The sequence below is a fragment of the Stenella coeruleoalba genome (genome assembly GCF_951394435.1).
Source record: "Stenella coeruleoalba genome assembly, chromosome: X".
Classification (NCBI taxonomy): domain Eukaryota; kingdom Metazoa; phylum Chordata; class Mammalia; order Artiodactyla; family Delphinidae; genus Stenella; species Stenella coeruleoalba.
Genome location: NC_137152.1, coordinates 81,694,499 through 81,720,221, shown reverse-complemented (window position 1 = coordinate 81,720,221; position 25,723 = coordinate 81,694,499). Strand labels below are relative to the sequence as shown.

The 25,723-nt window shown below is 38.8% G+C and overlaps 1 protein-coding gene across 3 annotated transcripts; it reads right to left on the bottom strand.

Moving 5' to 3' along the window:
• Positions 1-283: 283 nt before the first annotated feature.
• CSTF2 (cleavage stimulation factor subunit 2) lies at positions 284-25,580 on the bottom strand. 3 transcript variants are annotated; one of them, XM_079911304.1, is made up of 15 exons: positions 25,514-25,580; positions 24,102-24,180; positions 23,591-23,760; positions 22,234-22,370; positions 21,619-21,738; positions 21,387-21,524; positions 18,917-19,040; positions 14,612-14,674; positions 12,053-12,112; positions 11,264-11,405; positions 10,298-10,473; positions 9,843-10,135; positions 6,288-6,398; positions 5,082-5,207; positions 284-2,937 (listed from the first exon to the last, which is right to left on the bottom strand). In XM_079911304.1, the coding sequence occupies exons 1-14, from the start codon at positions 25,569-25,571 to the stop codon at positions 5,085-5,087; spliced, it is 1,794 nt and encodes a 597-aa protein (XP_079767430.1). In that variant the 5' UTR covers positions 25,572-25,580; the 3' UTR covers positions 284-2,937; positions 5,082-5,084. The 3 variants fall into 3 exon arrangements, with proteins under 3 accessions (XP_079767430.1, XP_079767431.1, XP_079767432.1); XM_079911305.1 differs by having other exon boundaries at positions 21,387-21,506; XM_079911306.1 differs by lacking the exon at positions 12,053-12,112.
• Between the last annotated feature and the right edge of the window lie 143 nt (positions 25,581-25,723).

The window sequence follows — 25,723 nt, the reverse complement described above, 5'->3', positions numbered from 1 at the left end:
AAGGCTTGATGGGAGACGTGGTTGACAGTTACACAATTTAACTCCAGGTGATTTTGTTGATTCCAAGTGTTACTGTCTCCTGGACTCTGGGTCACATTCTCCTCTCCCTCCCACCCACAAAGAAGATTTCTAAGTAGGGTGATTTTTTTAAATAAAAATTTATTAAAGAATTAATGACAAAACATAATAATAAGCATAAATAGTAAAACAACAAACATAGAATTACCAAGAACTCAATACCTATATAACACTATATACATTCTTACTGTTAAACATGGTCTTATCCAGTGTGAACAGCAATTTATGCTTTACTTATTTTTGCTTGTCAAAAAATGAAGGATTTTCTTCTTTGCTTAATGAATAAATCTTTTGTTACTTTACCTAGGCTCTCCATTTGGGAAAGAAAATCTTGGAAGTATGCTAATCATAATTGAAATTGTATTATAATTGAAAGTCAGTTATGTTGTCATTAGCTTGCATTGTTCTGTTGGAAATAATTGTGAAAACTTGAACTCCATCTTAGGATGATTATTTAGTCAACAAGGATTCTTTATTGCCATTTTTATCAAGGGGTTTTATTAATGTCTAGTCTTAAAAAAAGATAATTTAAAATTTTGACAACACATTTTTTGGCTCATATATACCCATTCATTAAGGAATCATTCACCTAATGACATCAGCAAAATGCCTTTTCTTTCTCCTATTGAAATGCTTTTTATTTATTCCATTCACCTGGCTCTGGGATGTCAGTAGTCACAGTGAAACAGTAGAACGAAAGAAGATCGGGGCCCTTAAAAGAGGAAAAATAATCCACATTTCTTTGTGCCCAAAGACAATTCAAATCACTGGATTTACAAGAATGTTTTTACTGAATCAACATTATAGCACCTATTTCTCTACCATTAAGTGAGCAAAAATGAATAAATGATTGTTTCTAATTATCCAGAAACCTACATGACTTGAAAGATTAGTAAAACCAATCTTTTCAGTCACTAGTTTGAACAAAATAAAGGTAGGTCATGAACTCATGGTAGCTAATTGTGTTTCATTTATTAACTGGACATCAGGAAAAAATACTAATGGATGTTTCCATGGGAATAGATTGGGATACCCCTGCTGTTACCAATTTCCCGGATTTCAGCTAATTTAAATTTAATAAGGCTTTAGGAACATGCACAATGGAACCTTGATGATATGGTTCCTACTAGACAACTGTTGACCAAATTATAATTTGATCTTCAGTGAGTTTGATTTGGAATCTTAGTGTTCTTGAAACTTATAATGAGTTCCTAAGGAGAAAGGCTGTACTCTTGGTCTTAATGTCTAAATATATTGACACTTCAAGATATGACTGCTGCTAAAATCAACATATCAAGGCCTAGAATGTTCATGGAAGTAGGCAGAAAAGGTAATGATAATAAATCCTACACATAATCAACATCTAAGCCTGAACTGGGGATGAGCAAGATACCTAGAAAGCTCCTCAGCTGTTTTGAGCAAGTTTTTCTTCCTAGGTTGTAATATCAAGTATCTTATTCAGCAAATTTTTGTTGCAGTAAATGTTTACATATCAGAGTAGAAAATCCCTCAATTTTAATGTCTCTCATAAAGTTGATTATCTTTGCATTCTTTTGCTTCACAGGTAAGCAATATGCTATTACATTCTCTAAGCCTATGGCAGGCTTTTAATTCACTTGACCATAATCCTAACCCAGAGGCTAGGACTCTGTGAACATAAATAGGCTCAGGAGTAGTTCCAGTGGAACTTTACTAATTATTAAGGCACCTCTTAACCTCTTGAGGTTGGCCTGATGGAGAGAAATCATGTTTCTCCTTAATGCCACTATGAGAGAGAATACTAGGCTGGAAGAGCAATAGGTTAGAGCCAGTGGCACTGATTATGTTCACACCTGTTTGAAAGGAAGCAGGCAGGGGCAGGCCTAAAGGGCAATCTCACAGCTTATGCTCTACATTTGGTCCTCTTAAAATAAATGAGAAAAATGTAAAAGTTTTAGAGTTTCTATGTTTTAGTTTCCCAGAATAAATTTGGTCACTGGGTAGGGCTGTAGGTTAGTAATTATTTAGAAGGCAGGATGAAATGTATTTTGTTTGTTTGATTTCTGTTCAGTGTTTATTTCACCTTGAACATGTGAAAAATTAGTGGCTTTCTTAACTTTTAAGGTTGACTACCCAGACTTAAGAGTTTTAAAACAGACAAGAAAATGTCAACAGTCTCTTGTGTTGTTGACACACTCAAACCAGTGATCATACATCATCTTTGTCTTAACTCTGAACTATGCATGTGAATAGACTTGGTACTGACCAAAAAATACATTTTGATATTTGGATTTTTCTAAACTAAATACACTGCTCTCCTAGGTAGGCTCTTTGCATTGTTGGCCTTCTGACCATTTTACAGCTCTAAGCACATGCTATTGTCTCCCAGTAGACTCAGAAGTTCTAGCAAGCTCTCAAAGGGCAAATATTATTCCTGTTGGAAGCAAACTAAGCAGAACTAAGTTCCAGAAAACACTGTTTCTGAGAAATTCTCAAATATCATCAAGAAGAATAAATGGTTAACTTAAAAGGAAAAACAGAGCTATGGCAACATAATATTAAAGTACAATACTGCAGTAAGGGTAGAAAACACATGTAAGGTTTCACCCTTGGTGTTCAGCCTTTTAAAAGCAAAAAGGTCATGTATATCAATTTGCAGTATACTAAAATTGTGTTCAAAGTTTATTTCAAGTCACAGAAAACATACAAACTAAGTCAACAGAATGAACTGATTTTGTTCTGAGAGAAGGTGATGGGAGTCCTCCACCTGGCACCAATTTGAGTCATTCAAGGGTTAGGATGCAGAATTCTTCTTTTTGCAACATTTCAACAAAGTTATGGAATTAATTTCCAGATTTGTTGCCAGGTAGTTTTGAAAACCTGTAAGGAAAAGTTGGGAGAAAGCCATCAGAAGTGGAGACAAAGCTCTCTTCCCCAAACACCAGGAAAAAAAAAGTAAAGGTGGGGGAGGGAGGCTACACATATGAGCAAATCACCAGGGAAAGATCCCTAAGGTATCTGCCTCTTGCTTCCCCAAAGTAATCATCCCTTACAGCGGAGTTTCTCAACCTCAACACTACTGACGTTTAGGGCCAGAGAACTCCTTGTTATTGGGGGATGTCCTGTGCATTACAGGATGTTTAGCAGTATCTCCGGTCTCCACCCACTGAAAGCCAGTAGCACACCATACCCCCTAAAGCTGTGATAACCAAAAATGTCTCCAGACACTTCCAAATGTCGTGTAGGGGGCAAAACTGCCTCTGGTTGAGAACCACTGACCTGATGGTAGTGGTACATAAGCCTGTCAGTGACAGCAGAGCTGGATCACAATGAGCAAGGTATAGGATGGAGGGAGAGCCAACATCTCGGCTACAGTATGCACAAATACCAGCAAATACACATTAAAACCTTCCCTGCATAGAACTACATACACAGAACTACGTGTGCGTACACACACACACACACACACACACATTAATGCAGGTTTAGTAAAAATGGTAAAAGGTGAATAAGGTCTGTAGTCTAGTTAACGGTAAGGTACCAAAGTCAATTTCTTCCTTTTGCACTATAAACCAAAAAGGTATGTGTACAACAGCTTCCCAAGATGTTATCATTGCAGGAAGCTAGGGGAAGGGTACACGAGGCTCTTTGTAGTACTTTCCCAACTTCTTGTGAATTTTTAATTATTTCAAAATAAAAGTTAAAACAAAAAACCTTGCCCTGTGGTTTATGTGCAAGGCTTTAAAATGAGATATCTTACAAGCAAGAATACACAATGAAAGTACTTTCAGAAACATTTTTACCTCTACTATCCCAAAACATAATTTCCTCACATTGTAGGGAATGCCTTCTCTGGCATAAATAAATTAGAAAAAGTAAAAGAGAGGAATAATTTTTTTAATATATCTATTCCTCTGAATATAACAGGTCTATACTTTTATAGATCTATAATAGTCTATACTTTTACTGAAGAAAATAGAATGCCTTGGGTATCTGGACTAAAAGTGCTGGTCATACTGAAAGTCTACTCCATCCATCTACGACAGCTTCCCATTAAAGTTCAGTCATTTAAAGTCTAGATACAGATATAATGCACATTTCCAGTTTGGATGTTTTAACAACATTACAAATATGGATTAAAATACAATATATTTAGTAAAGACTGCTAGTTAGTGTAAATGAGTTCACTGTCATATGATAATACACGGATGGGAATTATAATAAAGATGGAATAAAAAGCAGAAATTCAAAATGTGATATTCCAACTGATATTGGGACAATGTACATTTTAAACTGTTCTTAGAAAGCAGAATTGTTTATGAAATACAAGATGTTGGGGAAAATTTTTTTAAAAAGAAACGCCAATACATGTAATCAAGTTAGGTCACATGACTATGTTCCTTTTTACCTGACTGATGAGCAAGAAAAATAAGGGCAGCAGTGTACAGCAACCTCTAAAATGTACAGGGACTGATGGCGATGGTGGACATTCACTACCTTAAATTATGTGCTGTAATAGTTTAACCTCAAAGTATTCAATGTAAAATAAATACTGGAAACTGAATGCTTATACGTTTTATTGAAATGGTTTGTATTTTCTTCATTTTGATGGGGAAATATTTTATTTTATTTATGTTATTTTATTTTGGAATAAAATAACAACTGATTCTGGAGGAATATATGATCAAACCATATCAAATTATATTATATCTAGGGAATGAGATTGAGAGGGCAGAGATTTTACCCTGAACTTTCTACATTTCTGTATTTGATTAATTTGGTTAAATTGATCATATGTCACTTTTGACATTAGGAAAGAAAGGTTAAATTAGATTACAATCCATTCAATAACTGAACAAATGCCTACAGCCTTCCCCTGTCATGATAGGGACTGAGCTACTGAAGGGTGAAGGGTTTAGCCAAGAGGAGTGCAGGTCTTGGAGGGTCTTGTTGGTTAAGCTTGAAAGTATATATCCCAAATGCACGAGGAGCTTGTCTGACTCAGGCAGGGTAAGACTGCTCACCTTTTAAGGCGCTCCAGTAGATTTCTGTATTTGTTCCTTTAAGATCAGGATACTCTGCCTCTGCTCAGGAGGCAGCATGGCGATCTGGTCTGCAGTTAGTTGAAGAACCTGCATGATCAAAGCAGCCTGTGCAGAGGAAAAAAAGGTAGTGAGTTTTAATGATGGCAGCTAAAAAAACACCACCAGCTTCTGTCCAAAAAGGAAGAACAGAGAAAGGATAGTTCACACACAAAAAACAGCAGGCCAAAAAAAAAAAAATCAAACCAAACCAGAGAAAAAACCAAAACCAGCTGGTGAGAAAAGGCACAATGAAAAACACAAGTACAATGCCTAAGATCAGAAGACTCAAAACAGACACCTTAATGAACCCCAAATTCTTACAGACTAAGGTGACACCTGTGAACCCTGGGAAGTCTACAATTTTTAATCCTGCTTTAAAAGTTTCTCCTGGGACTTCCCTGGTGGTGCAGTGGTTAAGAATCCGCCTGCCAATGTAGGGACCATGGGTTCGAGCCCTGGTCCAGGAAGATCCCACATACTGCAGAGCAACTAAGCCCATGTGCCACAACTACTGAGCCTGTGCTCTAGAGCCCGCGAGCCACAACTACTGAGCCTGCGTGCCACAACTACTGAAGCCCACGCGCCTAGAGCCCGTGCTCCGCAACAAGAGAAGCCACTGCTATGAGAAGCCTGCGCACCACAACAAAGAGTAGCCCTTGCTCGTGCAACTAGAGAAAGCTCGCACATGGCAACGAAGTCCCAATGCAGCCAAAAATAAAATAAATTAAAAAAAAAAGTTTCTCCTTTTCACAAGTTTTAGCCTTTCTATCAGATATGAACTCCCTACAATGGTCAAATATAGAAACAGAAAGATATGCTCATGGGGAATCTGCTATTGTTTTTAGGGATAAGGCAAAAAAGGGAGGAAGAAAGGGATTTGGATTTCCAGGTCAATGAGGCCTGCACACAAAAAAATCTACTGGCAGATGAGATGAAATGTAAGATAAGCTGCCATTCACATACATCCATTTAAGAATTTTAGGACCAAGCCCACAGATTCTCAGGTGACAAGATCATAAAGAGTTCTAAGAGTAAAAACATCACTTCCAAAGGGACTCTGAAGACCCAGGACCTCCACATGGTGACTGTGAAAAGAGGACTCCAAAAGACTCGTGCATATGGAGGCAGCTGGACAGCATTACTTACCTTCTCATGGTCCTGCGGAGTGACTTGGTTCTGGCCAGGACTAAAGCCACCAGGCTGGCCTCCACCCTGAATGCTCGCTCCTTGCATGCCCGCTCCCTGCATGACTGGGACCTATGTGCACAGAGAGAGACGAAGAGAGATTTTCGGTACTTCTCATTTAGGTAACCAGAAGCCAGTAATAACAGCAATGTGAAAAAATATCTGATTGTGGCTATGAGTTAAAAAAGCAAATTAATGACTGAATATCATTTCCTACTGTTAGCATCAGCAGAAGACAGGGTTTAGCCAGAGATCAACTAGCAAGTTGACAAATTTCTTACAACAGCTCCAGCATCATCAACAAGTATCACACGGCACAAGTGGATACCATCAAATCAAGCAAAATTCAGCCACATAAGCACAGGGGAAACTGAGGGCATTCTAGAAACTAGCACTCAGTGGAAACAGAAACGAAAGCTGACAGATTCTAGAATAATGTATGCTGGTCCACTGGAGAAGCTACATTCACAGGGATACCACCTACCTCTAGTTCAATCAGACACAGGCCCTATCCCACAAGTAAGGCAGAGATGATCATAATGGCAGAGGCAGAAAGGAGATGGGAAGGCCTCCAGGGAAAGGACTACTATTAGCCCAACATTTGCTTTTTATAACTTTCCTCAGAGAACATGCAGCAGTTGCTTTCTGTTAAATACAGACCAAGAAACACGACTGACCTGAGTTAACAAAGTGCAGTTATATCATGCTTACTGGTACTTAAGATCTTCGATGGTTTCAATGTTTTGGAAGACAACCAGAACCCAAGGAAAAGGCCTCAGAGCACCTAGAATAACTGTTAAAAGGTCCCTATGCTGGATTTATGTTCACACTCAGGCATTTACCCAGAGCTTAGGTGGTACTCTTATTAAATACAAATTGTTAACAAACATGTTACCTGCTTCCCCAGCAGATGAGAAGCAGCAAAGCATGAAAGAAATGTGGATGAACCATTAGGAGCAGATATCATGACAGCAATGTGAAGAGCCAGGTGACAACCTGACAGTGAAGGATACCAGAAACCAAAACAGGAGATGCTATGCTTTCTATTATAGCCTATACAATAATGGGTACGTTTAATGATGACCTTGAGTAATCAAAAATGATCAAAATAATTTTTTGTATCCTGTTTAAGAAGAGAAGGAAGCATAGTATACTTCATAAATGACTTTTCATTAAAATAGTTTAAAAACTTGGTTGAATAATTCTATTATGTGGAACATTCATTTGGATGCATTAACTAATTTCCCAAAGACACCAGAGACATGAAGCATTAGTACAGCTTTGTACAGATTGCTAGAAATTATCACTTTCTGTTCTTTATAAATACTGAATCTGGAGACCAGTCTGAACCTTAATGAGCTGTTACAGACCTGAAAAATCTATGAGAGTAACCTTTTTGAAGCTTCTGTCAATACTAATTTGAGGTACTGTAATGTGATCTAACCATTTAATAATGGCCATTTAAAGTTTCCAGAAGAGCCTGTTCTAGGCTCTCAAGTAATAATACAGCTGACTACATATCCAGGTTTGCTAAGACAGTCCCAGTTTAAGCTTCTGCCCCACAGTAATTACTAACAGCACTCTCAAATGTGTCCCTGTTTGTGGATAGTAAGTTATATAATCACCCTAGTAATAATAAGCCTTTTACCAACAAGTTTCCAACTAGGTGGACTGAAGTTAATTTTAAAATTTGATTTAAAATTATGAGTTAGGGACATATTGTTAGGTTAAAAAACAAGATGCAGAACAGTGAAAGGAGGAAAAAGTAAGAATACATATATATTCATATTTGCAAAAATAAGAATATATATTCTTATTTGCTAGAAAGATACATTATAATAAAAGTGATTATCTATAGGAGATGGGGGTCACAAGGGAGACAGGTACGAGGAGGAAGTGAGGTTCTTACTGTATATCTTTTGTACATGAGTGAATGTATTTTATATATTTATTTATAAGTAAACATAGTAAACAATTTTTTTAAAGTTTGAAGATAAAGTTTTTATTTTCTCTACCTCAGATCTAATTGGCTTTATAGAATCTACTAATGAAAATTATAATAAACATAATATTAGAGTAATAAGTTCGAGTACTAGCAGATAAAGGAGCAAGAAATTATTGATAAATGGTCTTCCAACCATTATTTTCGACATCTTTCTCCAAAGAATTATTGACAGAACTATATAAGGACATCATGTAGTTATTTGTTATTTATCTCCCCACTAGAATATAAGCTCCATGGGGGCAGGACTTCGTTTTGTTCACACTGCTGTATCCCCAGTACCTATAGCTCTGCCTGGTATATAGTAGGTGCTCAATAAATATTTGTTGAACGACTGACTGAAAGCATAAAACCCATTTTTATTATGAGGCTACTGACCATAGAGGGTATGATAAAAATCAAAGCCCACGAACACATTTTTTTAAGTGAAACTTGAAAAACAATAGAAAAGTTTTTTTCTATACATACCAGAAAACAACATATTCATATTTCATATTAGAGAGGAGGGATAGACACACATATACAACGTGCAGATAACAAGACAGAGTAGCATAGCGGAAAAAATAGTGGGTTCTATTCCTTGCTCTGCCACTTTTTAGTTGTGTGAATTTGGATAAGCCACCTGAATTCTTGGGTCTCAGTTTCCAAACCTATAAAATGAGAGAACTGGGTGACTGACATGTTCCATTCCAGCTCTGACAATACAGTTCTCTCTCTTGTGCATACACACACACACAAGAGGGAGTAAGGCACAGAAGCATATGGAAGAGAGAAGAGATAAAGAAGTACATAGAGGAATGAGGAAGTCACACTGAGGAAAAATGAAGGTGGAAGGGCTAGAGTGAAACGAAGGTGTTAGCCGAAAAACAAAACAAAACAAAACAAACTCAGAGGGAAGATACACATGTACTACCTCTCCGCAACCAACTGGAGGGTAAAAAGGATGGAGATAAGAACACATAGACAATCATAGACCACCATTACACATAGCTGGAGAAAGCCAAATAAAGAGAAAGAAGAGATAAGAATTTAGTTGCACAGCTTTTAAGACAAGCATTAGTAAATTGCCTTTCAACTCCACTATTCACTTTAGGCTATGTGATGAAAGTAAATTAAAATAGATTTCTGCAAACCTAAGATCAGCTAAATGACCACTAATAGCTCTTCATATGCTCTAATGCAGTGGTTCTTAGGGTTATACATTAGAATTATTTGGGGGAGATTTTTCAAATTATCCATGCCTAGATTCTACTGATGTGCTCTCTATCCCCTAAAATCAGGGATTCTGCTCTGAATGGAATTTGAAATTGTGGGACAAGGTTACACTTTTGGACTATAATCCTGGTAGTCAGAAAACCACCACCCTAAGGAACAGAGAAACTAAAGGAAGGGAGATTCTAATCTTCCCCAAAAAGCTGAGAAAACAACCCAAATCAGAAAGCAGTAATAATCAGCCTCAATAATCAATTCCTGAATAGATCAAGATTTCACATAGAAGTGACAGTTACATATACCTGTCTGGATCCCTGGGGGCCAACTGTCCCCATGTTAATTGGACTGGGACCCTGGATTCCACTAGGTATAGGGCCTCTAGGGCCTGGGACTGGGCCCCTTGTATCCATGCTTCTGGCCTCCATTCCTCTGACTTCCATTGCACGGGCCTCCATTGCACGGGCCTCCATTGCACGAGCCTCCATTGCACGGGCCTCCATTGCACGGGCTTCCAATCCTCTAGCATCTAATCCTCTTGCCTCCATGGCTCGTGCCTCCATCCCTCGTGCATCTATGCCTCGGGGATCTCTTCCACCTATAAAAAGTTGCAAGAAAACCATTGGGTAGCTACCCACCTTTACTGCAATAATAACCAACAATCAAATAAACGTTCTGTATCCCAGATTGGAGCCTAAGACAGCACGATCATCATGAGCCCACAAATACCAGTCAGCCTTGTGACGTGGTTTCCCCTCACCTCTGCCATCCAATGGTGGACCCCTCTGATCTAGCATGGGTCCTCTTGGCTCTGCCATTAGAGGTCTGGGCTCAGCTAACGGCCCTCCTCGCATCTCATGTGGGGGTGGGCCACGGCTGTCATGGCCAGGGACATGGTGCATGGGCGGACCCTGATGAGGTGGTCCCAGGTAACCTCTAGAGATGGAGAAAAAAATGTTATATTTTAAAACAGAACAAAACAATAAGAAAAAAGTGTCAACCAGAAGATCAGTAAAATTAGATAAAGAGCTGATGCAAACATCAGTCTACAAATACTAAGAGAATAACACAAAACAGGTCAAAGAAAAGCTATCGAGATGTAAATCCATGTATTCTAGAATTTCGTATTTGGTCAGGGCACTCAAATTAAGGAGGAATGAATGGATATCCATTATATATAATGAATACGCAGTAGGGTGCTTAAGAACATGGGTTACTGTATGGGTTCAAATCTAGGCTCTATCATTTATTAGCTGTGTGATCTTGGGTACATTTGCTTAACTTCTCTAAGCCTTAGTTTCTTCATCTGTAACATGGGGCTGATATTAGTATCAATCGCACAGGGCTGTTGTGTGGATTTAGTGAGATGATCTCAGTAAAGTACTCAGAGCAGATTGAGAGGCATAATCCCCACTAATACCAATTATTATTATTATTATTGCTATTATTAGTATTACTACTAACAATAAGCAATATAATTTTTTCCTGTTTAGATATGTGTGCTAGAATTTCCAATTTCTGAGGATGGAGTAGCAATGGTTAGTTCAAAATGACACACTCAACTACATAGTTCTGCCCAGGAAGTGCTTCATCTTGGACAGTGGCCATGAATATTTATTTATCTTTTGAAGTAAGCAAACAGGCACAACTGGTATGAAAAGACTTGTTCTCAAAGCAAGCGGAAATTCTGATTCCTTCAATCTTTTCCTTCTGTGTCAGTGCTTACCTAGGCTCTACCTCTCCAGTTACAGAAAGTAAAGTGCCTCCGCGTGGGTCATTTGGAGCATCTCCCAACAGACCTCGAGGAGTTGGGACGTTGGCAGGCAAGGGCCCACGCTGCATAGCTGCTCTGGGGTCTTGCATCGGCACTGACAGGGAAACAAATGGGGAGGTACTGCTGTGAAGGACATGTAAGGCAAGAAGAAATGACTCTATATGCCACTGACAGCACAGTTCAGACCCCTTAGAGTGGGTGAAACCTCACCACAACAGACTTCTCTTGCAGCTCAAGAACAGAAGCAGGGTATAGGCAGAATTTGTTCCATGTCAGAGGTATGGATGGAATTATGTAAAGAACAAACTGGGGAGCAACCTGCCAAGGCCTAGCACTGCAACCTGAAGAAACTGAGGCTCCTGGTTTTGCTTATAATCAATCTTAGTTCAAGGACCAGAGTCACAAAAGAGAGGTAGGGCCTTGGCATATGTGAACACTGCCATGGCTCTGCAAGAACCTGCTGTCTCCTTACAGACTGCTATTCCATCCAAGCCTCCTGACACCAGTAGGGAGGGAGTACAGCCTCAGACAGTTGCCCATATCATCCATGTTCTCTGCCCTGTGTGAAGAGGTCAATCTTAGGCTTGTGGCCCCAAAAGGAAAAAAATGAAAAAACAAAAACCCCAAAACACTACCCTTTTGGGTTCCGAATGTGAGGATGACTGCCAAGCAGCCCTTTACCTCTCAACGTCCCACCCTGAACACCACAAGCAAAAGGAAACCCGCAGATACAATGGGTACCTTGGACTCGCTCAATTGATGCAGGCCCGGTGGGTCCCACGGGCGAGTGCTGTAGGGTTCCTAGGTGAGCAGTAAGTTCAAAAGGAGAAAGAACAGACACTTAAAATAGCTTTCACACACACGCAGAGGCACACAAACAGTGGAGATTTACACATATAAGTTAAAGAGCCAAGAGTTCATTAGCTTGCCCTGGGCTACAAAATCTTCCTAAACTATATAAGCTTCTTTGGGATCTGAAACTGTTCTGCTTTGATGAGATTGCTTCCTAAGGTAAAACCTGTGGGCCACTGATTTTATTTGGGCAGGAATAACCAGCCACTTTCAATTTACACCTCTCCTACTGGGATTCCCCTTAAATCTTATGATACTATGAAAAAGAGAAACAAAATATAAAAAGGATGCTTCTGAAACTCCAGTTAGGCAAAGAAGGTAAACATATTTTCATAAGCAAAAAATGAAAGAAATTGCACTGAATCTGGAAGGCAAGATTTATTCTGGAAAAGCCCATTAACAGAAGTGGCACAGTATTATTTTTGTCATAATTTAAAGCACAAAAATTTCTGCTATCAAATGGGGAAATGCAGTGAATGAACTTTAGACAAAGAAAGAGAATATTACTCCTCAAGAAGTACTCTGCCACTGTAAGTTTTTGATAAACAAACATCATGACATCAGCAAATAAAGACTAATAAGATGACAAGGGTGCCAACACTAAACAAAGGTGGCAGAAGGCAAGAAGAAGTCTCTTCTTAAACATCTCAATGTCTCTTTTCAACATTACAAATGTGTAAAAGAAGCATGGATTGCAGGAAAAGAATGACAAACTGGGTACAAATGAAAGATTCTTGCTTCCTCTGCTGGGTACTAAAGGAAAAGTATAAAAGAAAAGTCTCATTTTGTCTCTTCATGAAGACATCCTTGATATACCTTCAAAACTCAAGTCATTTCCCTTTGTTAACTTTTGACCAGAAAGGTGAAGATAACTGTATCAAGGAAGATGTCTTGTGGAAGTGTGTATTAAACAAAGTTTGATTTACTGATGGCTGGGGGAGAGGTAGAGGTATGACTGAAACTTCTAGTTCCTTCTCACTACTGCAAAAATACTTTGGGGCACATACACGATCTACTGATAGCAGCTGAGGGGGGTGGGGCACAATAGCATAAAAGCATGGTCTGCTCAGACGAGGTGTCTGGACAAAGAGCTTGTTCCATTGTCAATTGCCTGACAAGATTATTAGCTCTGTCACTTTAGCAACCAATATCAGTATACAAACCATAAACAAGGAGTACAGTGCATAGGCCTGTATCTTAGTACTTTGCTTAAAAAAAAAAAAGGGTTTTGGGGAATTCCCTAGCAGTCCAGTGGTTAGGACTCAGCACTTTCATTGCCATGGCACAGGTTCAATCCCTGGTTGGGGAACTAAGATCCTGCAAGCCACATGGTGTGGCCAAAAAAAAATCAATTAAAAAAAATTTTTTAATGGGTTTTACTTATAGACCATATGCTAATAAGAAGTAACTTAAGCTTCCCGACACTTGTCCAAAGCAGTTCTTTCTCATCACAAGGACACAATGAATAAGAACAGAAGACACTGGAAGGAAACAGAAGCAGTGTGATTGACAGAAAGAGGATAGATTTCAGAGTCAGGGACTTTGGAATCTTAGCTCTGCCACTTATTAGCTGGAAAAGAAGACGAATGCACCAAGCCCAGGCCACGTTACTCAGATACCAGTATTTACTTACCATGTCCCCTTGAGGAAGTAACTGAGAACTCTGAGCTTCCAGCTCTTCACCTGAAAACTGAGGTGCTGCCACCTAACTCACAAGGTTGTTTATGAAAATTAAAGTGCATGGCCTATAGGATGCGCTCAGTTTTGTTAGTTCCTTCTGTTTTCTCACTCTCTCTCTTCCTGATGTTGGTTTCAACCGAATCACTGCATTTTCTTTTCTTCAAACTCCAGTAACATAGAGAAATAACGTGGACATTTTGGAGCGGCTGCCACTGTGGTATCCAGTGTTACTGCCACAGTATAACATACACTTACCAAGCAGGCTTCACAGAACTTTGACCCCCTCCCAGTTTTCTCTGGGGTTTAAATTTAGTCTTCCACATACCCAGTCACATATTACATGGTCATAATTAAAATTCCTTACTCAGATCTCCATGTAAGTAGATGCATTAAACTATCAGGGAAAGGCGACATAAATTAAATAGAAACAAAGGATCAATTTGCTTCATCATCAATTCTTGTAGAGCTGGGCTCTGAATCACTAGATAGAAGTCGAGACAGTGCTGCCCAACAGAATTTTCTGCAATGATGGAAGTGTTCTATATCTGCAATATCCAGTATGGTATTCACTAGCCACATGCGGCTACTGAGCACTCAGAATGTGGCTACTGTGAATGAGGAACTGAGTTTTACATTTTACCTAATTTCAATTTAATTAATTTAATATTTGAATAGCGACATGTGGTTAGTGGCTGCCATATCAGATAGTACAGATATAGAACATTTCCATGTCTAGTCCACATTAATCGGACATTAATATTTATTTACCTTGTCCCCGCTCCATGGACACTGGTCCACTTCCTGGCATTCCAACCTGGGCCTGCATTCCTCCTAGAAGATAAAGGGCAGGAAAGAAAAACAAATTGGGACAGTGGGGAAAAAATTTGGACAGTGGCTGAGTTAACAAATTTCCTCTTTCTGCCCCACAAGCAGAAACCTATACAGGAAGATCATAAGTACCACTAAATGCAGTTATACAGAAGATGGAGTTTGTTACTGTACTTTAGCCATTGGTGACAGAAAAGTGAGTTAAAGAAGAATTCGTAATCTCACTGGTTACCAAAACTTTGGCAGGGGGCTTCCCTGGTGGCACAGTGGTTGAGTCCGCCTGCCGATGCAGGGGACGCGAGTTCGTGCCCCGGTCCGGGAAGATCCCACATGCCGCGGAGCGGCTGGGCCCGTGAGCCATGGCCGCTGAGCCTGCGTGTCCAGAGCCTGTGCTCCGCAATGGGAGAGGCCACAACAGTGAGAGGCCCGCGTACCACAAAAAAAAAAAACTTTGGCAGGGAGTTCTGTAATACAGAACAATGGCACTTACCCATGTACCTCCTCCCACAGGAGGCACTACTGTTCCCAGTTTACTTTGTAAATGGGGGGGGGTACACTGTTGCAGTTGTGACAAAGATTTGTGGGGGCACGCCTGGCATTTTATGAGAAGCCAACAGGGATACTAGATGTCCTGCAACGTATGAGACAATTCTGCAAAATCAAGGATTACCCTGTCTTGCAAAACTTTCAAACGTCTTGCTAAACATTCACACAAATGAAAACCTTTTTATAGTCATCTAAACTTAAAACTTGTCTGTTTTATTTGTAAACAAAGCGCTTCTTTGTCCAGTTTTTACACACACACACACACACACACACACACACACACACACACACATTGAATTTTCCAAGAATGCAATTACTGAGTAAATTATGGGTATTGTATCTTGTTTTGTTAAGAACTTTACCAAGAGTTTTCATTTTCACCATTCAGAAAATCACATCATCAATGTCAACAGTCCTTGTGGTATCTGAATTGCCAAAACAACATACCTGGGTCTGTCTTTTACTTTTATAGTATTGGTGCAAGCATCTGACTGCTATTTATTGTTTTCTAGTGTAGCTGTGCTTGAATACTTGCGTATTTATAATATTCTTTTACTATAAATTAATTTCCTTTTACTTCTCCTTTATATTATAGTTAGGGTAACTATACTGATTTTTTGGAAGCCATGTTAAGTATGCTATGTCACCTGTGCATTTCATTTCAGGATAGTAAAGGGTCACTGCAAGATATGTTACAAAAAGGAGCCACTGGGTCTAATAGTGTTGAGAATGACAGGTCTGCTCTAACCAGCAGGGCTATGATTGCTATACAAAGACTAAACATGTACCATAAGTCCTTGTCTGGTCCTTCCCACGTAGCAATAATTCTGTTTTCCTCAAAGGAACAATATATGCTGCGAGTGGGGAGAAAAGACAAGCTGAACTGTTTGCAGTTCATTAATACTCACCTAAAATACCCAAGTACAATACATGTCACATTCTCTTATCCCATTTAACATGCCAGGCACCAAAGAGCCATGAATTAAGAACCTGAGTCTGTGCTAGCCCTACCAATGCTACTAAGTAATTGTCATTTTGAACAACTGATTTGATAAAATTAACATACCCTCAGGCTTCCTCATCTGTAAAGTGAACGAGTTTATTTAAACAGTGTTTTCTCAGAATGTGGTCCCAGACCAGCAGCGTCAGCATCACCAGAGACTTGTCAGAACTGCAAAGCTTAGAGCTCTACCTCAGACCTGCTGAAATGCAAACTCTGGGTGTGGAGACCAGCAATTTGTGTTTTCATAAGCCCTTCAGGTGATGCTAATGCACACTAACATTTGAGGTCTAAATGATTTCAAAGCTCTCTTCTAGCTATAACATTCTATGATTTATTCAGACCACTCATCAAAACAATATAAAAATTTAGGATCTGAGGAAAGCAATGGCAGAAGGCAATATGGGTAATTTATCATACTACACTACCACATAATGGCACTTTTATCTATATGGACTAGCTTCCCAGAAGTAGAATTGGTGGGTCAAAGTGTATATGAATTTTTAATGTGAGACTACTTTCTTAAAAGGCTTAAAAAGTTCACATTTCCACCAGCAATGTATACTACCACTCTCCCCACCAATATTAAGTGTCATCTCTGAAACTTTTGCTAGTAGGACGGGTTTAAGTAAAGTGAAATCTCGTTATTTAATTCGAAATCCCCTGAATATAAATGAATGTTTATTGCCATTTGGATTTGCTCTTCTATGATGTGCTCTTCTATGAAGTACCTACTCATTTTCTTTGCCTACTTTTCTACTAGTTTGTTCCCTCTTCTCATCAACAGCCAAAGAGCTTCGTACAGGGTATCTCAAAAATTGTAGTGAAGTTTTAAGTTTCAATAACTTCAGAACTATAAATGCTACAAACGCATAAAAAATATCACTTGAAAATTCAATTATTTAAGTTTCTTTTACACTTACTTTCAACTTTTGTATTTATTAATTCCCTCTTCTTGGTACCTTGGGTTTTTTAAAAATTATTTTTCTAATACTTTAGAACTAGCAGAGTTCCTTTATTCTTTAATAAGGCACTTAAGGGTATTCATTTTCGTTTAAGTACTGCTTTCACTATTTCCTGCACTTTTTTGTATGAAGTGTACTACTTTTTGTTGTCTTTTAGATAATTTATAAATATCTTTTTATTTTCTCTTTTAATTCAAGGATTACCAAGAATATGTTCCTTAACTTTACAAGTAAAGGTTCTTTCCAGTCACCTTTAAATTATTTATTTCTAACTTTATTGGCTTATAATCAGAGAATGCAGCCTGTAAAATCTCTACATTTTAAAATTTGTTTTTATTTTATGGCTAAGTACATGGTCATTTTTTTAATGGGGGGAGTATATTTTCCAATCAAAAGATATAAGGCTCCCTCTCTATATTAAATCAAGCTTATTGATTCCATTATTTTATTTCTCAACATCCTTACTTATTTTTTGTCTACAGATTTTTTTGTCAGTGTGGTCTACAAATGACAATGATACACACTGTATGTTAACAGTTCGTGATTGTTAACTACAGAAATGGAGAGTAGACACTTTTATAGCAACTTGACATTGCTGTGACATCCAAGTGCATGACATGTACTTGTCTCACTGAACAGGGTATAGACCAGTTTGGGTGTTTTTCAACTCATGTAATGAGCTGCATATGTCATGGGTTGCACACTTGTTATGTGTAGTAGGACCACATTACAACTTGTGATATTTTAAGGTAAGCTAGGTACCTATAGCACAAAAAATGTATAAAACACAGAATCTATTTCTTTCAATAAAAGATAATTTAAGTTTAATGGTAACTCTATAGGATAAGTGAAAATCCCTTCTCCCATTCCCTGTCAACTTAGCTCTTTAGACTGGTTTCTCTATAAACCAGAACAATTTAAGGCCAAATTATTGCCCATTAGTTGCGTTGTAGTCAATCTAACCCAGATTAGATAAATTAACAAGAAGTGAGTTTGTTGTGCAAAAAACTTTAAATACTGATACACATCGTATGTTCATACTGGTGTTTTATATGAGGAATCACCTATTTCACCCATAACTTTTTAAGTTATGATTGTTAAATGACGAAAAGCTACAAGCGCAATATTAATTCCTATATACACAATTTTAGTGAACATATTAGTTTTTAGAATTCTTTTTTCCTTTTGTTGTTTGGTCTAATTATATTTCATGAAATCCAATGTTATGTTTGTTACATATAATAACAAATGCAACCAGGCATTTTGCTTCTGTTTTTTTTCCCGCATGTACTTTTTAACCTAATCTGACAGTCTGGCTTTTGGTGGGAGAATTCAGTCCATTCACATTTAGCAGAATAATGACTATATGAGATTTTATTCCTTCTACCTTAACTCTATGTTTATTATTACTTACTTCACAATGTAATTTTCTCTTCTCTATATTTGCTGGCTTGGTGTAGTTTCCATTCATTCTATTTTTTCCCCTCATTAACTTGGAATTTTACTGTACTTTTCCAATTTACTGTTCTTTCCTCTGCTCTCATAATCAGACATATAGGATGTGTATAAAAGAAATCAACTACTTCTTCCACCTAGGATATATACTGCCTAGCTATACATTAATTTAATATCAAGATCTCGTTGCCACATAATAATTTGGCTACACTATGCCATTTGCTATAACAAAACTCTAGCAAAATACCAAAATGGTGAAAATTCTAAATGAAAACGTACCTCCAGGAGCTAAGGAACCAGGCCCAGGTCCTGTTACAGTGGCTGGTATCTGCCCTGGTGCTGCAACTCCAGCCTGTAGAGAAGCTTGCATCAGAGGAGGTGCGCCATTGACATGCATTCCACTCTGACCAAGAGAAAAACCAGAGTATGTATATGCCCCTGTGAAGACTCAACACACAAAGTCTATGACCTTAAATAACTCTTCAAATTGACACCCCCAAATAGTCTACCAAATACCCTTTTCTGACAGCACGTCTCATGCAGCATTAGATTTATAACACACTTTGAACAGAAGCTGCAATACATGCAATGAGCCTGGTTACACAGAACACAATTACGACAGACCGTACTATAAAAGCAGAGGTTGACAAGTCTTATCTGTGTGGTGAGGCCATATATAGCACCTATTTGTTGACTTAGAGACGAGGGCCCGGCAGTAAAAGTTTAAAAAAAAAGTGCCTTGAATGCAAGAAGAAATGAGGACTTAAAAAAAAAACAAAACAGAACTGCTGGTAGTCTACATTTTTAAGATGAAAAATTTTCTTTGACCAATCTTTTCTCATTGCTGTCCTCAGAAATAGTTCTACTTGGGAGGGGGATGTAAAATTTTTCTAATGCTACATTAAAGCTCCGGAGGAAAAGGGAATGTTATGTTTTCATTTGTGTATTCCCAAAAGAACTGAGCAGCCCCTTGGAATAGAAAAATAAAAACTAAGATATATATAAATATTTAAAAAATTACATATATTCTCAGAGAACACAAACAAAACTCTAGAATAGAAAAGAGGAAACTGTAGAGTGAGGTGGTTTAGAGAAAACAGGTTATGATGTCAGACAGAACCAGATTCAGATCCTGGATTTGCCACTTAGATTGTTATTTTTGGAGCAGTTAACCTCTCTGGACCTTAATTTATTTCCTTTCTATTTCTGAAAAAGTATTTATTGAATCAGAGCAGGGGATAGTAAACTATGACCCATGGGCCAAATCTGGCTCACTGCTTGGTTTCATAAATAGTTTCATTGGAATGCAATCATGCACATTTGTTTATGTACTGTCTGTGGTTCATTTCACACTCCAATGGCAGAGCTGAGTAGTTAAGACAAATTCCACGACCTGCAAAGCCAAAAAATATTTACTATTTGGCCATTTAGAAGATGTTTGCTGACCCTCACCATAACTTTTGTATGAGCCATCCAAATTGTTTACCTCTGCCCATCTAACAGGTGAAAAATGATAGCTTATTGTACTTCATTCACATTTATCTTATTTTGAGACTGAATACTTTTCATACATTTAATATATATTTGTATTTCCATTCTTATGAACTGTTCATGTCCATTGCATAGTTTTCTACTGGGTTATTGGTAATTTTCTTACTAATTTATAGGAGGTGTTTTTTAATATGAAAAATTTCAGACATATAAGTTGTATAGAGAATAAAATAACCACATAGCTTAAGAAACAAATCACATACATAATTGAAATCTCCTGTATGGTCTTCCCCATTGCATCCTGTATCCCCTTCTTAGACAACCACTTAAGAATTCTTATAGATGTTTTGAAATTTTATGTAAACCATTACATACTAAACACATTCTTTGCAACTCACTCAACATGTTCTTGGGATATGTACAGACACATACATCCTGTATTTTGGAAATACTTCCACATTCACTTATTTTCACTTCTGTATGGCATTATGTTTTTGAGTTACCTGTGTTGATACCATGTATCCTAGTTCATCCTAACTGCTATATGAAACTACATTTTTGAAAGTCATTCACGGTGACACATGTAGTTTATTTAACTGTTGTAGAGTATTTCATTGGATAAATATACCACATTTTCTCCATTCTTCCACTGCTGTACATTTAGGATGTTTCCAATTTTTCACTATTAAAATGTGGCAATAAACATTCTTGAATATGACTAATGGCCCTTAGGTAATCAGCCTGCTGTCCATCACGTGTGTGGCAAATACTTTTTCCCAATTTGTCATTTGTCTTTGGTGTTTATTTCTTTTTCTCTGTTCAGAAGTTTTTCAGTTTTCAAATATACCAATTTTTCATGGCTTCAGGGTTTTGTGTCACACTTGGAAAATAAGCTTTACTTTTTTCATCAGTGAGAATGGAGATAAGAAGAGTGCCGACCTCATACAACCGCTCTAAGTATTAAATGAGACAATGTATATGGAATAACAAAGTGCCAACCACAGTGCCACACATGCACATATACACAAAATCAGCTTATAAAAAAAGGGCATAAAGGAAGGATCTCTGTTTTACAAACTTGGCACTAAATCTGTATTCATTCAGATGTCATGTACTCTGCAACCCTGTTAACTGCTTTTATGCCTGGAAACTGAAATTATCATCTCTGGCTGCTCACCATTCTTCTTCCAATATATCCTCCTAAAATGAAAATGACATTTTCAAGGCAGTTCAAAAATGTTAAGGGATAAAGTCCTACCAAAGACTGGGCCTGAGGGGCCTGAGGATTCTGCTGGTTCATCGACACATTGGATCCTGAGCCAGGTCCGGCGCTGTGGACTGTCTGAGGGTTGCCTGCAATCAGTGTTGGGATATTTGTCTGGCGATGCAGAATTTTCTAAAAAAATGAAAAGACAAATCTATGAGCTGTCTGTTTCTACCCCACTCAAGGTTTACCCTAGCATTTCCATAAAAGAACCAGAAGCACTCACCAAGGCAATTTCTGGATCCACAATTCTCATCACTACCTGGGCTTGTAGCAAAGCATAAGCCAGTTGAGGGTTCTGAAGCAACATGTTCCGTGCTTCCTGAGGACTATTCTGGACACAGAGCTGTGAAGATAAACAGATTCATCATCAGGTTCAAAACTTATTACTCAGAAATTGACAGTGATTTAGAGCTATTCCCATCTGAGAAATGTAATATTCAAGAGGCTTTTAAAGCTATTATCAGTTTTTACATAGCACACAAAATCTTGGTCATGGCAGGCAAGAGAAGGAAGAGGCATTTCAAATACCATAATACCACCATTTAGGAAAAAAGCCACATTTTAACATCTACATTTGATATCTATGGGCCACAAAAACCCTGCCAGATTGTGTAGGTGTGTTTGTGTACAAAAAATGGAAAGCTCTTTGTATGAAATATACAACACACTGTGCACATATGGAATACTGAAGGTGCAAGAAATGTTGGTCAACAGGCACACTTTCTATTTGAGCTCAGGAAATCATTTCCATTAACTCAATGTTAATTTCCATTAACATCAATGACTTCTTGAAGAGTTGATATGCTATGATTTTCCATAACCTAATGCCTCCTCTTACCTTCATTTGTTTCATCAGCTCAAACATCTGCTCTGGTGGAAGACTGGCAACTGCTTTGCTAATGGACTCAGGGGCATCCTCAGGACTGATGGTCTCTCCATAAGGTGACTCAATGACAGGGGCACCAGTGCCAAGGCCTGATTGGGAAGAAAGTACAAAAACATTAAGGAGGCAAATTAAAGAGCTAAATCATTTCAAGTATCTACTTTCCAGGGTTGCTGTAAGGACCTGTTGATAACTTTAAATTTTCTGGAGCTTAGAAATAAGTGACTTGCAGGACTTCCCTGGTGGCGCAGTGGTTAAGAATCCGCCTGCCAATGCAGGAGACACGGGTTCAATCCCTGGTCAGGGAAGATCCCACATGCCACAGAGCAGCTAAGCCCGTGTGCCACAACTACTGAGCCCACGTGCCACAACTACTGAAGCCCATGTGCCCCTGAAGTCTGTGCTCCACAACAAGCCACCACAATGAGAAGCCTGTGCACTGGAACAAAGAGTAGCCCCCGCTCAATGCAACTGGAGAAAGCCCATGCGCAGCAACGAAGACCCAACGTGACTAAAAATAAATAAATATTTTTTTTAAAAAAAAGAAAAGAGGGCTTCCCTGGTGGTGCAGTGGTTGGGAGTCCGCCTGCCGATGCAGGGGATGCGGGTTCGTGCCCCAGTCTGGGAAGATCCCACATGCCGCGGAGCGGCTGGGCCCGTGAGCCATGGCCACTGGGAGAGGCCACAGCAGTGAGAGGCCCGCGTGCCGCAAAAAAAAAAAAAAAAAGAAAAGAAAAGAAATAAGTGACTTGCAAGTCTTTTATTTCTGTGTAGGAAAGTGACAAAGTGCATTTTCTACTCTCAAAGGAAAGCTGAGACCAGGATTGTATAGATGAACAATGTTAACATAAATTAGGGACTAGGGATATCCATTTCCTTTCACAAGTCATTTCAGGAGCAAAAGTTTCAAATAGAAAAAAAATCTAATTTCAAAATGGAATTTCTGGATCTAGTACCTCATGAAAAAAGCCATGAGAATGCCTCGGTATCCCCATCAGTTACACATCTGGCAACATAACAGGAGTGGCAAACACTAATGACAGACATAGTTAACATAACTAATGGCGTGGTAAACCTGTAATTCATCTTCAACTGGAAATCAACTCCTTGGCAATGGAAGGACTTAAGTCAACTTTACCTTATTTCTCAAAGATACACACTTCCCTAATACAGGTACCTCAGGTGGGTCAGGTAAAGAAGCTGTGTGGCTGACAACCATTTCAGCAGATGCTAAAACATATCATTAAGTGGAAAATCTTCATTGTTACAGCTTTACTAACTCATGTTGCACACAGCTTGGGTTTATACTCACTCTTCAGCTCTTCTTTGTTCTTTTCGCTGGCAGCATTGTCCACTCGAAGTGCTCTCCCACTGAATTCGCGCCCATTTAGGTTTCGCATGGCACTAAGTGCTGTCTCCTGGTCTTGGTATTCACAGAAGCCATAACCTTTTGGCTTTCCTGTCTCCCTATCATATACCAACCTGGAGAGCAGAACCAAGTGTCAGGCACAAGTGTTACATACACACAGGGTTCCCACTAACATTGCCATGTTCTAATTTGATCTACCATAAGACAAATAACCTTATCGCTCTGTCTCACTGAAATACTTTTTACACATCTTTTTAAGTGAAAAAAATGTATCTTTTAGTAAAAATGAATGTGAATTGTATGATATGTGAATTACATCTCAATAAAGCTGTTACAAACAAACAAGAAGAATGCATGTGAAAACTCACCAGTAAAAGGCTTGCCATTATTACTAAGGGCCAAATTTGTGGTGATTTTAAAGAAACTTCCACCAAGTGGTAAAAGGGGATCTCACCTGAAACTAACAACAGGTCCAACCTCAGAAAAGATGTCCTTTAATTGCTCTTCAGTAGCCTCATATGGAATGTTCCCCACTAAGGAAGAAAATAGATAACATATCAAAACTCTGAGTTTGTAACCTAGATCTTTAGTGAGAAAGTATCTACATATATCACTGAAAATGTAACAACTTAGCACAGGGAGATCAGCTAGGTGGTTTGTGACCACCTAGAGGGGTGGGATAGGGAGGATGGGAGGGAGGGAGACGTAAGTGGGAAGAGATATGGGAACATATGTACATGTATAACTGATTCACTTTGTTATAAAGCAGAAACTAACACGCCATTGTAAAGCAATTATACTCCAATAAAGATGTTAAAAAAAAAAAAAGAAAATGTAACAACTGGTTCAAATACAGTGTTCCTCCAATCCTGGTTCCACCGTATTCCCTTAGACAAGATTTCAATCCTGTCTGCTGACTTTATTTACAAGAGAAATAAACCAGTTAGACTAAACACAAAAGGTGTAGGCACTCCTAAGTATCAGTTCTCAGACTTAACTGATGTGTTAGATTTTCCTTAACTATGGTGAAAATAAATACTTAGGCATTAGTATTTACCTGAAGGTGTTTAAGTCTTATCAATAACTACTAAAAATGTCAATATTATAATTTTTAAAGCCGGCTCATATGTCCGTATTTCTACATATACACGCACTCAAAGGAGAATGACCATGAATGTACTGGAGGATGTTTAAAAATTGTTGTAAATCAACTATAGTTCCGTAAAAAAATATATATATATATTCTGCACTGTTTTGTCATGTTCCTTCCAAAAGATGCTTTAAAATCACCACACATACTTTAAAATAAACAACTTATTTTGGCTGAAAAGATTACTCAGAATAGACTCCACCCTCTTTAAAATTTCTTCGATGAGGTCTTAGTCTTTCATTCATTCATTTATTTACAATCCACCTTAAGACGCCGGGTAGTCGCTACCACTAACGACGAACTAAAATGTAACGGGGAAAAAGCAGAGGATGAAAGCCCTTATGAGAGGGCGGGAAGTGGACACAAGGATCTATACCCTCAGCACACAACCTGTATTCTGGGACTGGGGGTGAGAAGTAGTACGGGACAGTTGCCATGAGCCCTCGCTTCTGGATAATAATTGAAGCTCATGAAAAGAGAAACGCATATAAGCTGAACGCTGGTGTAACTTCCTCAGCCACATCGTGAAAAGGCTGCGAAACCTCGGGGGAAGGGGAGCATCACTTTGCCCACGAGTCCACCAGGCTGGCCGCCTGGGATAGGCAGGTCGAACTGCAAGCCCCGCGGCGATGTGTGAGGTGCAGGGGGGCATTCCTCGCCGATCCCTGTCTTTTTCTGTCCCTCCCCGATGCTTGGCTCCACCGAATTCCTCTCACCGAACACCGAACGTAGAGAACGATCCACCGCAGGGTCTCTCACAGTCAAACCCGCCATCGCTCTCTTCCAACGGCTTCCGGTGTGCCAGAGCACACTTCCGTACGGCGCGTGAGCCCAGCGCCGAACACGCTTCCGTACGGCGCGTGAGCCGGAAACTCCTGGGCCCGAGGGACGCAGGGTCCCTCCCCCGGCGTTATTCCGTCAGCAGC